General features: G+C 42.9%; 1 protein-coding gene across 1 annotated transcript; it reads left to right on the top strand.

Annotated features, from left to right (window-relative positions):
- Positions 1-7,633: 7,633 nt before the first annotated feature.
- Positions 7,634-15,505, top strand: LOC139453983 (adenosylhomocysteinase-like). The gene is made up of 9 exons (XM_071235452.1): positions 7,634-7,717; positions 8,679-8,869; positions 9,258-9,386; positions 10,274-10,373; positions 10,820-10,932; positions 11,422-11,629; positions 12,556-12,761; positions 13,669-13,863; positions 14,887-15,505. Exons 1-9 carry the CDS (start codon positions 7,690-7,692, stop codon positions 15,016-15,018), a joined length of 1,302 nt encoding a protein of 433 aa, XP_071091553.1. The 5' UTR covers positions 7,634-7,689; the 3' UTR covers positions 15,019-15,505.
- Positions 15,506-20,990: the final 5,485 nt, after the last annotated feature.

The following is a 20,990-nucleotide window of genomic DNA, read 5'->3' as shown; positions in this document are numbered from 1 at the left end:
CTTCCCACTGATGAGGCCAGGTTTCATCTTGACAGCAGTGATGGGCGGCAGCGTGTTTATCGACGTCGGATGGAAAGCTATACTGACGCGTGTGTTGTTCAATGTTCTGCATTCGTTGGTAGGGTAATCAAGAGTTATGCAAAGATGTACCTCTGGCTCATGATGGTGTTATATGCCGTAGGTGCGGTGGGGTAGCCAAGTGGTTAAAGCGTTTGCTCGTCACGCCGAAGACCCGGGTCAATTTCTGGTGTCCTCCGCTGTGATATTGCTGGAATATTGCTAAAACAAGCGGCGTAAAACCACACTCTCTCACTCACTGTATGCCGTACTTGAATGAAGACGGGTTGTCAGTTGATGTTTCTGTGCTAGAAATAACTAAACTATTGGTAGTTTGAGACGAGGCAATGTTCCGGGAGATGATGGCATCTCAAATGAGTCGATCTTTAATTCAGCTAAGATATTCTTATATCATATTCAGTTTTTGATTTTTAATCTAGTTTTGCATGAACTCTTGGTTAGCACGTGATCTGACCCCTTTAGGTGAAATTACTGTACTAAAGAGTTTTATTTTCCCAAAACTAACCCACCTTTTCTCAACCCTACCTAATCCAAGTGAAAGGTTTATAAAAGAACTCAAAACACCGTGTTTTCGTGTTATATGGAAACATAAAACAGACAAAACCAGTAGAAATATTATAATAAAACCTTATGGAGAGGGAGGTATAAGAGTGCCTGATATCAAAAATACAACCAATGCTCAAAAGATATCTTGGATTAAACGCTTGTTCCATTCACATCCACACTCTAAACACACCACTCTTTTGATGAATAATATAACTCTAACACAAATTGATTTTATGCAAAAATGCCAATTCTATATTTCGGAAAAGATTAATAATGATAGGACCAATGCATTCTGGAAAGATAGAAAAAAAGGAAATTCTATCAAAGTGGGAAAAGATATATTGTCACAACCTTTATGGCAAAATACGAATATAAGAATCGGGATCATTCGTGTATAAACATTACTCGAGAAAACGTATGAATCTGGTAAATGATTTGATTGACGATAGTGGAAATTTTCTAGATCTGTTAGACCTAAAACATATATACGACTGTAAAACACATTTTCTGGAATGTTCTAGTCTTGTCCAAGAATAAAACAATATCTAAAGCGTAAGAGTATATAGCCCTAATATCTTAGTTACATCTGGCCTTAATACAATATTTCCTTGAAAACATAGTGGAGAGGGGGTGTGTTCTCCAAAAAGAAATAAAATCATAAAAAATCCTAGGTTTCTGGCATGCCCAAAGGACGCAGCACTGCATAGCGGACTGCGGCGCCAATGACGACTGGGTCACCCGTGCCGACCAACGGAAACGACAGCACCGGGCGAGAAGTGTACAACACTGGCTGATCTGTGACTGCCAGAGAATGTTTTTTAGTGACAAAAGCAGACCCTGCTTATTCTATGATGATGGTGATGATGTTGTTGTTGTTGTTGTTGTTGTTGATGATGATGATGATGATGATGACGTTCTTCAACCCGTGGTGTAGCCATTCCTTTGACAACAGCCACGGTAAACACGCCTACATCACGACAACAACGCTAGGCCGCACACTGCAAGGGTCTTCCAGGATTTCTTGGCTGCGCACAACGTCGCCGTCCTTCCATGGCCAGGTCACTCAGACTTAAACCCATTGAACACTTGTAGCACTTGATCATCTGGATGGTCAGGAGACGTACTCATCCACAACAGAACTGTCAACAGCTGGAAGACGCACGCACTGAAGGACGAATTGCAACGGATTCCCAATGACGCCATCGGGCAGCTGACTACATCGACGTTCAGACGAGTCTTGGCGTACAACGGATTCCAAATGACGCCATCAGGCCGCTGACTACATCGACGTGCAGACGAGTCTGGGCGTACAACGGATTCCAAATGACGCCATCAGGCCGCTGACTACATCCACGTACAGACGAGTCTGGGCGTACAACGGATTCCAAATAACGCCATCAGGCCGCTATCTACATCGACATACAGACAAGTCTGGGCGTACAACGGATTCCAATATTCCAGCTATATGACGACGGTCTGTAAATAATCGAGTCTGGACCAGACAATCCAGTGATTGATATCATTAGAATCGATCCACGCAATTGGGATAGATGACATGTATCAAGTCAGCGAGCCTGACCACCCGATCCCGTTAGTCGCCTATTACGACAAGCATAGTCGCCTTTTACGGCAAGCATGGGTTGCTGAAGACCTATTCTACCCCCGAATCTTAACGGGAATAAAATGTATGAATTTTTTTGTGTAATATCGCCGATGATACCCGTATCCAAATGCATCACCATTGAATAACCATTTCTTGTTTGTTCGAGTTCTAGCCACCATCAATACTGGGTGTACACTTTCATTGTCCGACAGGCTATTATCATTACAACAGCTGTCAATATGAAACCAATTTACCAATAAGTTATTTATGGCTTCATTTCATGTGTACCGACATATCAAACGTTTACCATCATCTATAATCCTCTCTTAATATGTAAGCATTTATACACTGAACTAATACTCACCGTGAAAATGATAAAATCGTTCAATATGTTAATCGTGATGGAAAAAGTAAAACTAGTTTTGGCTTTGAGTTTGCTTTTGTAGTTTAGCCTCGTTTTAGGCATAGTCGTCAAGCTTATTTAGTGGAGATTGGTCTGTATCCCACTTCTTCGTTTTGCCTGCTTGAATTGTATTGTTTATAAGATACTGTTGAAAACTAAGTATCATTGTGCGATCAACATTCAACAGTCTCTGACATACATATACAATTCAGTTACTATATTCACCGCCAAAAGAAATGCGAACTAGAGAAACATATAGAGAAGTAGGTCCGTTAAGAAGAGTTTACCAAAGTGTACCAATTGATTGTTTGACAGGCATTACTTAGAAGTTGACGGATGACAAAGTAGACGCAATTTATGGATAACAACTTCTTTAATTACTGTCAAGGTGACGTTTCTGTATAGATCCTTGTTCCCCTGTCATACAAGACTGAAAGATGATGATGCTGCATTAAGTGTTTCAGAGGTCGCCTTCTGCCTCCGCAATTGCGACCGACCTGTCCCTCTTTGGGACATGTGTGTGAGTAGGGTACACATATCTATTGCGAGTTTTGGTATTCATAGAATTTCTGTTTTTGTATTGATATGATTTCTATTTTCGTATATTGATATTATTTCATTTTTATCTTTGGCTGCTCTGTTAATATACGTTCGAGTAGCTGTCCATCTCTCAGAAATAGAATAAGTTTGGCCTTCGATATTCCATCTCATGGATTTAGGAGACGTACGACAGATAGCGGATCTGACTGCAATTTTTGTTTTAAATAAATTCATCACTGTCCACTATAACTATTTTAGCACTTGCTTTCAAGAACATTAGTGTCTAATAGGCCCGGGCTGGCCGGGCGATTTATATCTTTTAATATATTTTATCTACTGTATAAATTGATGCAATTTTATGTATACACCGCTGGACACTTAAATAAACTATTTTACTTCTTCTTCTCTTCTTTAACCGAGCCCCGGCTGGGGCATGGTCTTGACATTCTAGTAACACGTGAGCAATGGATTCAGGTTGATTGCAAGATGGACACACCTTGTATATTGCTTTTTGTGATCGAGTCCGAGGCTATTTCATCTTTGCTTTCATTTGAGTATGTGTATCGCTTTTGCTGGATCTTGTGTTGAATTCTGTATAGCCATCTACCGATCTTACTTGCGTCCCATCGGGCTTGCCATCTTTGGGCTATGGGGGCTTTGATTTTGCTTTTTATCTCTAGTTTACTAAAGGGAATAGGCTGTATATCCGCTTTGTTTAGAGCTTGCTTCGCCAGTGTGTCAGCTTTTTTTCATTTCCATGAATATCTATGTGAAACGGGATCCAACACATCCCCCACCTGTTGTCCTTGGTAGTCTTGTATATTCGTAATGAATATTACTGAGTGTGTCTGGCCTGGGGTTTGAGTTTGTTCCGCTGAAGGCTTGAAGTACACTTAGCGAGTCTCATAGGATGACTGCCTTTGCTTTCGGTATGTCCGGTTTGACTTTGAGTGCAGGTTGAATTACCTCCAATTCAGCAGTGAATACTGACTGACCATCAGGCAAGCGAACTGATCCCGTAACAAGCACTGATGTTGATAGGATTCTTGGCTCTATCAGTGTATATATGGGCCCAGCTAGACTAACATTTAGTTTCTGAAATCTTATATTACACAATATCCTTCTTGACTCTAAAAATAAAACAAATTCCCTATTCTGTAGAATAGAGCTAGCTTGAGCTGGCTAGACTTGCTTTTGTATGCATTTCTAGATTATTATTTTTCATAAAATAAATATATTCCACGGTCATGGTGCAGGACTAGGGCCCAGCTGTCCCAGGTAGTTACTGATCGTAATAGGGTTGGGTTTTCCTTTTTAGTGACTTCTGATGTTAAAGCAGTGTCAACTTTGGGAGTTTTTAAAGTCCAGGGAGGGTATAACCCTTTGTAGTGACTTTCTGGTGGCCGAATGTGATTACATTTGTGACTTCGGGTGAGTTCACGTACTAACATCCCAGATGGCATCAGTAACGGATTTTGTCGAGCTAGGGCTTCGTCTCGGGTGTTTGGGCCTTGCCATATCTTTTCCACCAAAGGGTCTGATGCTCGTCCCCAGAACGATACTTTTGCTTGCTCTCTTCTTAGTTGCTGATATGGTCCGAGAAGGCTAATTTGATGGTTGAGGTTTTGTGCTCTTTGATTCTGGTGTTGATGGTGCTTGATGTTTTACCTACGTAGGGTTTTCTACAGTTACAATCAATCTTATAAACTACACCCTTTCGTTCTTGGTGGGACTGATGAAACAGGTGTCAATGTCTATACCAAAACGTCGCCTTTACAGTAATTAAAGAAGTTGTTATTCATAAATTGTGTCTACTTTGTGTACCAATTAATGACAAACCTAACAATCACTAAAGTGTAACAATAGAATGTCTTTATTCTTATCACGATATGCTGCACGTGATTTCCAAACTTTACATGCTATTCTATGCCGTCACATGTGATTCCTTCATGACACAACACAACATAACAATATGTTCGTGTGTGCATCGAACCAATCTAATGTTTCTTACATATGGGTAATTCTTCAAATATTAGCCAACATGTATGGTATTCGTATGTCTTTTGTCGGTGAGTATATATAATAAAAATGGGCAAAGAAATTGGGCAACAAGTATAAAAGACGTATAGTTTAAGGTTGGATACGGTTTTATATGGCCAAATAACAATATAGAGTTCAATGCAGAGTTTTTAAAACATTTACTCAAAGATTAAAAGATATATATCTACAAGATTTGCCAGAAAAACAACAACATATGCATCAAGTAAATGTAATTACTATTCAATTGTTAAACGTTACATATATGAACGTACAGAACACTAATTTGGAGGGGGGAATATACAGTCAAGTCCTGTTTATCCGACACGATTGGTTGCATATGATTACATCGGATTAACGAGTATGTCGGATAAACGTAATCGAGTTGTATCAACGTTCGTGATCGAAAATCGGACAACTACACGATAGATAACGATACAAACACGTTGTAATAAAAAAAAATGAAAAATGAAATTTTCATATTGTCTATGTTACATTGTAACTAGTGTCGCAAAGTTCAAGAAAGATGCTTTCTTAGTGGCTAATTTAGACGTCCTGTCAGTCATTTCATTGGTCGGTCATAGTTCGCGAAAGGTCATTTTGACTTTACCTGTAATGGGATGTCCTCAGCAGTAGCGAGACCTTGTATCTGATTTATATGAGATTGAATTATCTAAGCGTGTGGTTGTTTTTAATCCTAATTTGTTTATTTAAAGCACTAATTGTTTATTGTTAAGCCAGCTTATCTCTGCAGCCACCTTTATATGCAGCTACCAGCAGACTCGTCTCGTAACAAAACACGGGCTGTAGAGACACGTAGGATAAGACTGGCACGTTTTCGATACTTATCACATGGTTTATTATTTGAAAAAGGAAGAAATATAACACGACAAGGGAAATGGGAATATGCGAACTTTGTAATTTAAATGCAGAGGAAGATGAACACCACTTCCTTCTTGTATGTCCAGCTTTAACAAAAGTTGTATGTCAACTAATATATAAATTAATTTTACATCTTTGTTAAAAAAGTATGAACTTTGACACACTGCAGAATCTATCCATGTTTATTTATTATGAAATATTATATAGAAAAAAATGGACCCTAAAATTAGGTTATGTATAACTGTTATATTATAATATTTACCACCCCCCCCCCCCCCCCCCCCCCCCCACACACACACACACAAACACTCACTCTCTCTCTCTCACACACACAAACACACACACGCGCACTCACCTACCTCTCTTGGAATTATTAAAGTATAATCCCTCAAACACACAAACACGACAACGTAAACCAAGCAGAAAAAAATCTCATGAAGTTCAGTTCCCTGGGCATATTTGAAGTAAAAACACAATGACCATCGCCAGATGAACATGTTTTCTTGCCCATGATGGAAGCTGGATAGGTTCTGTCATTCTCGTGGGAATTACAGTTTTTCTATTAATAACTCTAAAAGCATTTCATTGGTCGCCGGTACTATATCCACGTGCTGACTTGTAACGAGAACGAGAGACACTGCATAATATATTGGATTCTGATTCAGAATAACTAGTTGCACATGGATACTTATTGTACATCCACCCATGCATCATTATGTGGTGGTATGCGTGTCTGGCGTTGTGTAATGTTTGAAACAAGATAAAGGGCAATTTAGCGACGTGCCGTGAAAATGTCGCCTGTTTATAAACTGGTTCTACTGTATGTACACGCCGCAAGTTTACCGGCTTTTTCACTTGGTAGACAGGAGCCCAGTCAGGATTTTTGACGGGTGCGAGGGGATGCATTTCTTTTGGATCCAGCCGCTAGAAATGTGGTTATAAGTGAGATCAAGAGACGTTTGCACTAACTTTGATTTTGAGTAAGAAAGAGAATAACCAAAGGAAACTCGGAATATTACGGTATTATTATGTAACGGTTTAATTACGTTTCAAAATACATATAGATCTAAGTAAATTTCAATCAAATACGGCATTTATATTATTTACGGGGCAATATTGAGGACAGACCGGCTTTTCTTTAGACAACGAGAAACAATTTAACAAAATAAAATCAGTTTGTTTGAAATGAAAATAATAGAAAAGAAAAAGAATTATCAGCCTCTTTGAGATAAAGCAAGTATTTAGTTTAATCAAAATCGGTCTGTGTGAGCATTTAAAAACCTCTTAAAAATCTTGAAGCGAGAGTTTGATCATGACTTGATGATATTCACCCAAATAACCTGCACAAAACTAAACTACATCTCACATGCGTGGAAATATACAGTGAATCGTTCACTTGACTCTGTCGCTTAATGACCTTTGCCCCCAAACGTCACACTTTTCAGGTCACAGTGGGCCTGTCCCATTTCAACCAATGACAATTAACTACCGGTATCACGTGATTTGTTCGCCAGTCAGAAAAGTATAAAAGGCCTGACGATCACCACCGTCGTCCTCTCTTAGACTTGACACGTGCGTTGTACAGTGCTCAATATCTACAATGGCCCAGAAACCACCATACAAAGTCGGTATGTGTCATGACAGTGATACCAACTGATGCATTTGAATATATTTATCTATATAGCATCATTTCTGCGCCGATAGGAAGTGTTAAGACCCGTCTGTATGTTGTTTAGCCTGCTTCATTTACCTGTGTTGTCGATGTGAAGTGGGCCTTTACAAATTCCTCTACAAACGTTTTGATTGTTGCACATAAATCGCCAGTCTTAAAATATATGTATTCAAAGCATTGGCGTTAGATCATAGGAACTGTTCAGCGACGATCGCCTACACTGTTATTCACTTACAGTTCAGAATAGATCTCCAAGGCGGTAGATACTAATTGATTTACTCGATCTCGGCTAGTTATCCAAACAGTTGGGCCCTGACTGGGGATAGTAAATAGTCCTACTCGGAGGGGTCTGTTGGAAGTGACCCTATTCTTCCAGTTAGGCAACCTACATAGTGTGTCAGCAGGTGTAGTATCGTCAGTTTGGTTAAAAGTGAATCGTTACTAATCGGTCCACTGTTCTCTGAATAATGCATTGCCCTACATTATAATTTGACGTGTCTATTCACGAGCATGCATGTGTAGGTGTCTCCGGCCTAGCGGTCACGTTGTACAGTAATATTGATATGGAGACTTGGTATGATATATTAAGTCCTTTTGAATTATGAATTACTCTGTCACAGATGTCATAGATGCTTATGGAATGTGTACTGTCTGTTGACTTTTTGTTGATTATGCATTATGTGTATTGTATCTGTTACCTTTGAACAGGATGTAGGTGGACATCTTTTTACATATCGTTCTGTGATTTGGGGGAAGATTTATGGTGTCACTTGTGGGAAGATTGTTGGTGTTACTACATGCACTCACATTAATACATGCGCTGCATGCGGCTAGTACCGGTACACATATCAAACTCTTTTCTAAGCCACACGAAAGACTATATCCATGACATGCAGTTTTCTCTCCTGTCTTTTCAGCCGACATCGGCCAGGCCGAGATGGGGCGTAAAGCTCTCGACATCGCCGAGAACGAGATGCCAGGGCTGATGATGATGAGGAAGGTGTACGGACCAGAGAAGCCCCTAGCAGGAGCCCGCATCGCTGGCTGTCTCCACATGACTGTGCAGACCGCAGTCCTCATCGAAACACTGGAGGTTCTTGGAGCTAAGGTAAGACTTCAGGTCTCATAGAAACACTGGAGATAGGGTAAAACAGCAACTTGTTTTGAGTCTGTGCGGTAAGTTATAGTTCAAGCTGTGCTCACAATTGTATGGATAGATGCTCATGATATCAATCACTGGATTGTGTGGTCCAGACTCAATTATTTACAGACTGCCGTCATTTAGCTGGAATATTGCTGAGTGCGGCGTAAAACAACAAACAAACAAACAGACATCATGCTGTGCTCTTGTGCACAATGCTTGTTCAGGTCCCCACCTCACATACATCATGCTTGTTCAGGTCCCCACCCCACATACATCATGCTTGTTCAGGTCCCCACCTCACATACATCATGCTTGTTCAGGTCCCAACCTTACATACATCATGCTTGTTCAGGTCCAGTGGTCAAGCTGCAACATCTTCTCTACACAAGACTTTGCAGCTGCTGCCATCGCTAAGACTGGCGTCCCCGTGTACGCATGGAAGGGGGAGACAGACGAAGAGTACGTGTGGTGCATTGAACAAGTGAGTAGAGGTTCTCCTACAGGTACAAAACTGCTGTTGTGTTAAAGAGGGAGTGCTCTTATTAACCTGTTGAACCCCGTGGGGATCCCGGGTAAGAATATAGGTCCCCAGCAAAATATGTTTGTCTTCCCATGGGGATTCTGGGTTAGAATATAGGTCACAACAACCTGTGCTTGTCTCAATATGGGGATTCCGGGTAAGAATATAGGTCCCAGCAACCTATACTTGTCTCCCCATGGGGATTCTGGGTTAGAATATAGGTCCCAGCAACCTGTGCTTGTCTCAATATGGGGATTCCGGGTAAGAATATAGGTCCCAGCAACCTATGTTTGTCTTCCCATGGGGATTCTGGGTTAGAATATAGGTCCCAGCAACCTGTGCTTGTCTCAATATGGGGATTCCGGGTAAGAATATAGGTCCCAGCAATCTATGCTTTTCTCAACATGGGGATTCTGGGTTAGAATATAGGTCCCAGCAATCTATGCTTTTCTCAACATGGGGATTCTGGGTTAGAATATAGGTCCCAGCAATCTATGCTTTTCTCAACATGGGGATTCTGGGTTAGAATATAGGTCCCAGCAATCTATGCTTTTCTCAACATGGGGATTCTGGGTTAGAATATAGGTCCCAGCAACCTATGCTTGTCTCCCCATGGGGATTCTGGGTTAGAATTGGTCCCCAGCAACCTATGCTTATCTCCCCATGGGGATTCTGGGTTAGAATATAGGTCCCCAGCAACCTATGCTTGTCTCCCCTTAGGGATTCTGGGTAAGAATCAACACCTTCTGTAACAACACGTTATGATTTGTGTTTGTCCAGGAGCATGTAGAGACTGCTGCAACCTATGGCTGGTTGTTTGATTTATGTCCTCGTCTTCTACTCTTCAGACTCTGGTTTTCCCTGATGGTAAACCCCTCAACATGATCCTGGATGATGGTGGTGACCTCACAAATCTCGTACACGAGAAATTCCCACAGTATCTTAAAGGTAACAACTAGAAACGACTAGTCAATAATGTTTATGAACTGAAAATAAACACTTTGAGGTGTGTAAAAATAGGGTACTATCAACCTTCAAACATGTTTTATCTTGTTCCTTGATCGTCTGAGGTGCTTCAATTTGTTTGTGCAGAGTTGTATGTAGATTCAAATTCCGGTTTGCTCTGATTATGTTTCGGGGTTTGTCAGCACTTAACACTTGTTCGTGGGTTTCACCAAATTGGTAAATGTCTGAGAACTGCATCACTTCCTGCCACATGAAGCTGACACACGGTGATATACGGTTATAAATGACAAAACCACTGTCACTCTTTTGGGCTAGACTTATTAACATTCAGGTACAAGGTTACTACCCTAGTGGTGACGATGATCATGATGGTGGTGATGATGATGATGATGATGATGATGATGATGATGATGTGTGTTACTCTGCAGGCATCAGGGGTTTGTCCGAGGAAACCACAACCGGAGTCCACAACCTGTACAAGATGATGGCAGATGGACGTCTCAAATGCCCAGCCATAAACGTCAATGACTCTGTTACCAAGGTAAGGTTACATGGCATCAAATCATCGGGCTATGTCTTGGATTATAGTTACATTCAAAGTACTACTTTAAAGATCTACTGTTAGTACATGTACTTAGAACAATTAAAAGGAGTTCAGAAGTCAAGTGAGTTTATGTCATGGTCTGTTTGTCTGCTGTGTCATTATCTTCTCATTGGAAACCACAAAATAATCGAAGCTGAATTTTCACTTGTTCAAACCAATGATGATGCCCCAATTCATTAGCAGTTCCAAAATGATTTTCAACATAGCTGCCATGACAGCCTTTTGGCAAATACTGTTCATTCCTCTTACCCAGTCATTTAGATTCAACACATTGTCCACTTAAATGATGAAAGCTTATTTTGTTCTCGATGCTTGAATTTGATTTACAATATGGCCTCCCTGGCAGCCATATTGAATAAACAGAGGTTACCTCCCTTAACTGATCTTTTCCCACAAAACTCAGTGTGGTTGTGTTCTGTATTACAGAGCAAGTTCGACAACTTGTACGGATGCCGTGAGTCGCTCGTTGATGGAATCAAGAGAGCCACGGATGTGATGTTGGCGGGGAAGGTTGCCTGCGTAGCTGGGTATGGGGATGTCGGCAAGGGATGTGCCCAGGCTCTCCGTGCATTCGGGGCACGTGTGATGGTCACTGAGGTTGATCCCATCAACGCATTGCAGGCAGCCATGGAAGGTACGTTTTAAAAAACCCACGTTCTGGCCCACAGAAACTCCGAAGTATGATTTTGTCAACTCGGCTAAAGTCTAGGGCCAATAATAATTAATAAATGTAAAAATATAACAGTGTAAAAATTCCGTTACACAATATAGTTCTGCAACCCTGTGGAAACGCGGGTTACAATGGGTCTCAACCACTCTGTAGGAAGAGGTGGCCTAAATTGATTGACCTGTGAAGATTCTGGGGTAGAATAGGTCTTCAGCAACCCATGCTTGCCGTAAAAGGTCACTGTGCTTGTCGTAAAAGGCGACTTACAGGATCGGGTGGTCAGGATCGCCGACTTGGTTGATGCATGTCATCGATCCCATATAGCTGGAATATTGCTGAGTGTGACAACAAACTAACCAACCAACCTAAATGGATTGTGTGGTCAGACTTGGTAACATGTTTGATAGTGTCATTGTTGATGTGGCTGCTTGTCCAGCACTGGTCAAGCCCAGATTTGTGGCTATCATTCAATATTGCTGACTACAACATAAATGATCGAACAAAAGCTTTTTGAATATTAATTCAAGTAAAATTACAAATTTATACTTTTTTGCATGTTGCACAAATTTTCATCAGGTCGTCCCTGATATTAGTGGTGGTGGGGGGAACAATGGTTAATTTGCTGTGTAGAGTTGCCCCCATTAGGCGAGCCAGAAACCTATGTCAGTGGCTTTGAATCCCTGCTTGCTTCATCCAGTTTTGTCAACACCGTACCAGTTCTGTTTTAATGGAAGTGGTAAATGTCTATGGTTTCTATCCTCCCAGACCAGTGTTACTGAAGTACTGATCAGAGCGGCATTAAACCAAACCTTCTCACACTGATATTGCCTCCCTGGCTGACAGGATTACCCCCCTTGTAGACACTGTGCCACATGTGTGTGTTTGTGCTTCAGGTTTCCAGGTAACAACGATAGAGGATGCTGTGAAACAAGCCCGCATCTTTGTGACGGCCACCGGCTGCAAGGGCATCATTCGACCCCAAGACTTCGACAACATGTTGGAAGATACCATCGTGTGCAACATCGGCCACTTTGACTGTGAAATTGATGTGAAATATCTGAATGAAAACTGTGCCAAGAAAGAAGAAGTCAAACCTCAGGTATGGACAAAAGTGCCCTCTGCAGAGGGGTGTGGTCATCAGTGCCACCTGTGCTGGTGTGTGGGGCAGTGTTTGAAATAATTTTGAAAACCAACAAGACAGTCGGGCAGGTGACCCTTAAATTTTGCCTGCCCGTCTTCAAAGTTACCTGTCCGAATTCAGACATGAATATTGAAAAAAAAAGAAAAATAATAATAAATCTTGATTTCGTTGAAATAATGTAAACAATTACTTGATAATTTGCAAGGAGTTATAATAAAACTGAATATGTCAAATTTGTCAGTCGGGCATGTAGAGGAAAATTTCAGTCAGTCTGACAGAAAAGTCTCCAGCCATGGGCAGGCGGCAGGTAGTTCTTTTGGACACTGGTGTGGTGGCCAGTGCCACCTGTGCAGGTGTGTGGTGGCCAGTGCCGCCTGTGCAGGTGTGTGGTGGCCAGTGCCACCTGTGCAGGGGTGTGGTGGCCAGTGCCACCTGTGCAGGTGTGTGGTGGCCAGTGCCACCTGTGCAGGTGTGTGGTGGCCAGTGCCACCTGTGCAGGTGTGTTGTGGCAAATGTCACCTGTGCAGGGGTGTGGTGGCCAGTGCCGCCTGTGCAGGTGTGTGGTGGCCAGTGTCACCTGTGCAGGTGTGTGGTGGCCAGTGCCACCTGTGCAGGTGTGTGGTCACCACTGCCACCAGGTGCATTAACCTATACATCTGTGACTCCGTTGATGCATGTCATCCTATCCCAATTACGTGCATTGATGCTCACGTAGTACATCACTAGACTCTCTGCCCCAGACTTGATTCTTTACAGCTTGATGTAATGCAGCTGAAATATTGCTGACATATTGCTGACTTGGCATGAAACAACTGACAAACGGTGCGGTCCGTGAATTCTAGTTTTGTGTTCTCTGCTGTTGCAGGTTGACAGGTATGAAATGAAGAGTGGCCGTCACATCATCCTGTTGGCAGAAGGTCGTCTGGTGAACCTGGGTTGTGCCCACGGGCATCCGAGCTTCGTCATGAGCAACTCATTCACAAACCAGGTGTTGGCGCAGATCGAGCTGTGGTCCAAAGCCGACAACTACAAGGTCGGAGTCTTCATGCTGCCCAAGAAGGTGAGTCTGATGGGAGGGGGTGATGGGAGGGGAGGGGGGTGATGGGACAGGAGAGGGGGGTGATGGGAGGGGAGGGGGTGATGGGACAGGAGAGGGGGTGATGGGACAGGAGAGGAGGTGATGGGAGGGGAGGGGGTGATGGGACAGGAGAGGGGGGTGATGGGATAGGAGAGGAGGTGATGGGACAGGAGAGGGGGTGATGGGAGGGGAGGGGGGTGATGGGACAGGAGAGGGGGTGATGGGAGGAGAGGAGGTGATGGGATAGGAGAGGGGGTGATGGGATAGGAGAGGAGGTGATGGGAGGGGAGGGGGTGATGGGACAGGAGAGGGGGTGATGGGACAGGAGAGGAGGTGATGGGAGGGGAGGGGGTGATGGGACAGGAGAGGGGGTGATGGGAGGAGAGGGGGTGATGGGAGGGGAGAGGGGGTGATGGGACAGGAGAGGGGGTGATGGGACAGGAGAGGAGGTGATGGGAGGGGAGGGGGTGATGGGACAGGAGAGGGGGTGATGGGACAGGAGAGGGGGTGATGGGACAGGAGAGGAGGTGATGGGACAGGAGAGGAGGTGATGGGACAGGAGAGGAGGCGATGGGAGGGGAGGGGGGTGATGGGAGGGGGTTGGAGTCTTCATGCTCGCCCTGGACCAAGTCCAGCTCCTGACAATGCATTAAGAAGGTTTTAAGTTTTATCAATCTCAAAATGTAGCAAATGCTTGGCAAAATATAGCAACTGCTTGGCAAAATGTAGCAACTGTTTGGCAAAATGTAGCAACTGTTTGGTAAAATGTAGCAACTGCTTGGTAAAATGTAGCAACTATTTGGCAAAATGTAGCAACTGCTTGGCAAAATGTACCTGCTTGGCAAATGTAGCAAATGCATGGCAAAATGTAGCAAATACTTGGCAAAATGTAGCAAATGCGTGGCAAAATGTAGCAATTGTTCGGCAAAATGTAGCAAATGCTTGGCAAAATGTAGCAGCTGTTCAGCAAGAATTAAGTCATGTATGTGAAATACTGTGTTGCAGCTGGATGAAGAAGTGGCTGCCGCCCACTTGGAGCATCTTGGGGTCAAGCTGACCAAGCTGACCGATGACCAGGCCTCATATCTCGGCATTCCATCCACGGGACCCTACAAGCCTGATCACTACAGATACTAGTGCAACATATCAACACTTCCAGAGCTCACTCACCATCAGATACCCTCACAACACACATCCTGCAGTCCTCGAATCTCATGGCGGCTGACATTGTGAAAGCCACGACTGTTGAGATTTGAAGAGTTCATTCATCACTTACAACGTAGTGTTGCTGACATGCATCTATAAAGGGTTCTGTTTTATACTGTAGGGGGTTAAACTAATCTTCCTGCGCTGTGCAGGTGAAAGGGACCGTTGTTTGAGGATTCTCAAAATACAAATTTAAGTATAGCAATATTGTGCTGAATTTTTATGAAGCAGATTGTTGATTCTTTTTGTGCTTAGCTTCTTGTTTTTCAATATTGTTGATTTAATTTGGATATCTTCAACATTCATGATTGCTCTGCAATGTTTGTATGGCATCTCATCTTTTTTTGTTACCATTGTTGTCATGGTGATGACAGTGTACAGGCATATATGCAATAAAAACTGAAAATATCAAGTCCAAGATGTTGCTTTGAATCACACAGTACGAATGATTATGACAACTGAAGATTTCACCTTATTTTAGAATATGTACATCCATGCATGCATGCATGTACGCATATGTGTATGCCACAATATTATTAGACCTATCAGACGTGTGAAGATCCGTGTTAGAATAGGTCTTCAGCAGCCCTTGCTTGCTGTAAGGCGACTAACGGGATCAGGTAGTCAGGCTTGCTTGGTTGATGCATGTCATCGAATCCCAATTGTGTAGATCAGTGCTCGTGATATCAATTTTTGGATTGTCCGGTCCAGACTCCCATTATTTACCAATCTCATTAAAATCAGATCTTAGTTCTCGCTACCGCTAAACAAATAAGATCTGATTTTAATGAGATTGATTATTTACAGACCATCGTATATAGCTGGAATTTTGCTGAGTGTGGTGTTAAACAACAAACAAACAAAACAGACATCTGTAACTCTGTATAGTCTGATGTAATTCCCTATTTTGACTTGTACATGTATCATATTTTCCCATGGATTTCAGGTGAACAATTGATTTGCCTTTGCATGTGTTTGTGACAGGTGCCAGCAGTTGGGGCAGGATGCGCTCACCTTATTGAGAACACATAAATTGTGATTCATAAATGCAAGTTATAAATTGGAATCGTAAATCGACTTTATCAGCTATTTGGAAAGGGTTTTGTGGCTTTTATTTAACTGTTGATGCACAATTTATTTTCATTGCATCATAGGTGGCATGGGTGGAACAGGCATCTACGGTGCCACTATTGGCGGTGCAGAGTTGCATCCCCTGGTCACGCCAGAAAGCTATGATTGTGGGTTCGAATCCTGGTTCGCCCCGTTTGTTTCTAGGTTTGTCAGCACCATGCCTGCGTTTGTTGGTTTCACCAAAGTGGTAAATGTCTGAGGCCTGCATCACTTCGGGATTTCCTCCCACATTAATCTGACACGAGGAGATATAACTGGAATACACTTAAAAGGGCGTTAAACCCAACTCACTCACTGATTGCATCATATGATAACATTTTCTGGGGTATTTTGTAGATGGCATAATAATAGTATGATCCAGTATTTAAATACATTAACTATAGATATACATTGGAAACCTTCTTTAGTCAGCATACACCCTACCCGTGAAGATTCGGGATAGAATAGGTCTTCAGCAACCCATGCTTGCCGTAAAAGGCGACTACCGTATTTCCTCTATTAGACGCATGGCCTCTACTGGAAGCCGGGTCAATTGTTTAGTGCAAAAAATAGAACCCGGGCCTCTTATAGACGCCGGGTCGATCAATTTACGATTCGGGACATTCGTGGTCATAGTGAAATGGGGGTATTAATAGGAACCGGGCCTCTAATTGACGCCGGGTCAAAGGCTTGTCCGAAATAAATAAAATCCCGGGCGTCTAATAGAGGAAATACGGTATGCTTGTAAGAGGCAACTAACAGGATCGGGTTGTCAGGCTCGCTGTTTGGTTGATGAATGTTATCAATCCCAATTGCGTGGATAGATGAACATGATATTTATCACTGGATTGTCTGACCACCCGTGACCCCCCCCCCACCCCCCCCCAAAAAAAAATAAATAAATTTTTTTTTAAAAAAGCATGGACAGAAAATGCTTTTACACTGTCCCCCTTACACTGTTATCATACCCCTAGAGGTATCCAAGGATATCGTCTTTCACAAACTCAGATTCAGCTCTAGTTCTGGCATTCAAGTTCCCTCTAATCATAATATAAACATCATTACAATGTGCTAATATTTGAACTACCCTGAGGGGCAATATAAGTTAAGTAGCGGGACGACGAGGGGTATATGGGGTACATCGAGTGATCCTGTTACAGCAAATTTATCTTACCGATATGTTTTAATATGACTTTGTGAAAGAACCGAAGCGGGGTATAAGAGATTTATTCTACCGCTGATAAATGTATTTCCCACCAAGGCGGGATACATAGTATTTTATCAAGATCACGTGTACCAATCAGATCTCATCATTCTGACATGGAGGTATGATAAAAGAAATTATACATTTCTTTTGATATTATCATGTTTGATTTTGAATCGAAAATGTCTTAAGTTAGCATGATTATATAAAGAAATGAACTGTGCTGGCGCTTAGGTTTGATTTAAAACCTTAAATATAGTCAAATACGTTTAATTAATCAGTAAATTCCTGATCATTTAACTTAGAATTCAGTCCCGATACATTCCAAAATGGGTTAGTCAGATGTTCACCCACATACTACAAGACAGTCAGATGTCGTCTATATACCACAGGGCAGTCAGATGTCGCCCACATACCACAGGGCAGTCAGATGTCGCCCACATACCACAGGGCAGTCAGATGTCATCCACATACCACAGGGTAGTCAGATGTCGCCCACATACCACAGGGCAGTCAGATGTCGTCCACATACCACAGGGCAGTCAGATGTCGTCCACATACCACAGGGCAGTCAGATGTCGCCAACATACCACAGGGCAGTCAGATGTCGCCCACATACCACAGGGCAGTCAGATGTCGTCCACATACCACAGGGTAGTCAGATGTCGTCCACATACCACAGGGCAGTCAGATGTCGTCCACATACCACAGGGTAGTCAGATGTCGTCCACATACCACAGGGTAGTCAGATGTCGTCCACATACCACAGGGCAGTCAGATGTCGCCCACATACCACAGGGCAGTCAGATGTCGTCCAATTACCACAGGGTAGTCAGATGTCGTCCACATACCACAGGGTAGTCAGATGTCGTCCACATACCACAGGGCAGTCAGATGTCGCCCACATACCACAGGGCAGTCAGATGTCGTCCACATACCACAGGGTAGTTAGATGTCGCCCACATACCACAGGGCAGTCAGATGTCGTCCACATACCACAGGGTAGTCAGATGTCGTCCACATACCACAGGGCAGTCAGATGTCACCCACATACCACAGGGCAGTCAGATGTCGTCCACATACCACAGGGTAGTCAAATGTCGCCCACATACCACAGGACATTCGGATGTCGCCTACACACCACAGGGCAGTCAGATGTCGCCCACATACGACAGGGCAGTCAGATGTCGCCTACATACCACAGGACATTCGGATGTCGCCTACACACCACAGGGCAGTCAGATGTCGCCCGCATACCACAGGACAATCGGATCTACACTAAAATGAAACACTTCTATCCAACGCGCACGTGTGATATCTGGCAAAATTGATTGAAACGGACATAAAATATTCACAAACCATACAGCTTTAGGTCGATTTTAAAACTTTATTGTAATATTCATCTTTGGGATGGTGGGTCGTGATGCTAGGCTAAGACTTAGTCTCTGAAAACACGTAGTTGTGATTGTAACAAGCACTAATGCTTCAGTTTGGATGTGTCTACTCGACTACTTTCATGAAGAGGTGTCTCGCTGCATTCTGAACATAATGTGTCACTTCCATTGCGCACAAGCTTTGTGTCACGTATACACTCGCAGCGACAACCTACACACAGATGCAGCAGGTGCCCGCGTTGCACGGTCTTCTGGCAGTCCGCGCACGGAGGCCTCGTGGGGACTAGTGATCATTCAAACTCATATTATCTACACCTTCATTATCGTAGCTAACTGGCTTCTACAATCAAAACACTGAAAATGAGGTGAGGTGAAATGGGATTTAACGTCACGTCCAAGATTATTGCACTTATATAGCGACGTACATACACGTTTGGGTGTGTGTGTGTGTGTGTGTATGTTTGTGTGTTTTTGTGTGTCTGCTATTACTAGTCCGGACTGATGTTGCCTTATAGTGCTTACCCACTGCGATACCATACCGCAGTTTAACGTTAATACCCCATTCAGACACAGTGTACTGAGTCCCAACCGACCAGTCCTTGTATTAGCCCCTAAATACCGACGCGCAGACAGGGTAACAACAAGTACCATCTTTTAACGGGGATCCACTGAAATGAGATCTCTTCATTCAAGGTAAAGTTTATATAATGGATTAGTTAATAAAGGTTCAACAGAAACCCTTTCACTGTCTGTTTTTAAGGATGTGTAACACGCTTCATCTACAGTTAATCTAACTGGCTACTACAATGCAAACATGGAAACACAATCACAACACTAATACGTTTAGTTTATCAAAGTTCTCCACAAATCAAAACATTATAAATATAGAGACCGTTTTGTCCATACGTGATGTCAGTTTTAACTGATCCTATTGGCCGTTTTCTCTTATGCAGTGACCGTTTTCCATTATGCAGTGTTTGTTTGTTTGACGCGTTCTGCAATATTCCATCTATATGGTGGCGGTCTGTAAATAATCAAGTCTGGACCAGGCAATCAAGTGATACAATGACATGCATCAACCAAGTCAGAGCCTGATCACTCGATCCCCAAGTCACCCCTTACAACAGGAATAGTCGCTTTTTTACGGCAAGCATTGGTTGCTGAAGACCTATTTCACCCCGGAGCTTCACGCGTTTTCCCTTATGCAGTGGTCGTTTTCCCTTATACAGTGGACGTTTCCTCTTATGCAGTGGTCGTGTTGTCTTATGCAGTGACCGTTTTCTCTTATGCAGTGGGGGCGGTCGGGTAGCCTAGTGGTTAGAGCGTTCGATCGTCACGCCGAAGACCCGGGTTCGATTCCCGACATGGGTACAATGTGTGAAGCCCATTTCTGGTGTCCCCCGCCGTGATATTGCTAGAATATTGCTCACTCACTCTCATGCAGTGACCGTTTTTTCTTATGCAGTGACCGTTTTCCCTTATGCAGTGGACGTTTTCTCTAATTGCCCGGTGGCTGTTTTCTCTTATGCAGTGGTCGTTTTCTCTTATGAAGTGGTTGTTTTCTCTAATTGCCCGGTGGCCGTTTTCTCTTATGCAGTGATCGTGTTGTCTTATGCAGTGACCGTTTTCTCTTATGCAGTGGACGTTTTCTCTTATGCAGTGACCGTTTTCTCTTATGCATTGGTCGTTTTCCCTTATGCAGAGGTCGTTCTCTCTTATTATCCGGTGGCTGTTTTCTCCAGTTCCCCGTTAAATCCAACCTTATGTTCTAACATCCACGAATATAAATCTTATAGATCCACCAAAGGAGAATTCTTTGAAAGTCTATATAAGTTTAAGATGGTCATATCGTCTACATCTCACATGCAAATATACTGAACCGCAAAAGAAACGTCACCCCAAGTAACATTGCATAAAAAGTTGTCATTTAAATATCTGGGTAACTTTTGTCAAAGTTTCTAAAATTTAACATTACCTTGTCCGGAAAAATGTAACTTGATGATAAAAAAACCAAAGCAGATGACAATAAAACCGATCGCCCAAACGCATCACGGCAACGGCCATGGTAACCCGATGCTCGTGAGTTCCGTGCAAATTGAAATGCACATGCGTTCCCCCATTTCTTGCCCTATTAAAATCCGACCAGATCGGATAACACTCATTCGTTATTGAATTGCTACCACATGTCAAGATTG

This window comes from Haliotis cracherodii, unplaced genomic scaffold (assembly GCF_022045235.1).
Source record: "Haliotis cracherodii isolate W230 unplaced genomic scaffold, xgHalCrac1.p SCAF_10, whole genome shotgun sequence".
NCBI lineage: Eukaryota > Metazoa > Mollusca > Gastropoda > Lepetellida > Haliotidae > Haliotis > Haliotis cracherodii.
This window is presented reverse-complemented; position numbering and strand designations above follow the sequence as displayed.

Bases quoted from the DNA above. Each gene is read 5' to 3' on its own strand.
- LOC139453983 (XM_071235452.1), top strand. From the start codon at position 7,690: ATGGCCCAGAAACCACCATACAAAGTCG. The intron at 9,387-10,273 runs GTGAGTAGAGGT...TCTACTCTTCAG, and splicing joins ACGTGTGGTGCATTGAACAA to ACTCTGGTTTTCCCTGATGG. The intron at 13,864-14,886 runs GTGAGTCTGATG...ACTGTGTTGCAG, and splicing joins TCTTCATGCTGCCCAAGAAG to CTGGATGAAGAAGTGGCTGC.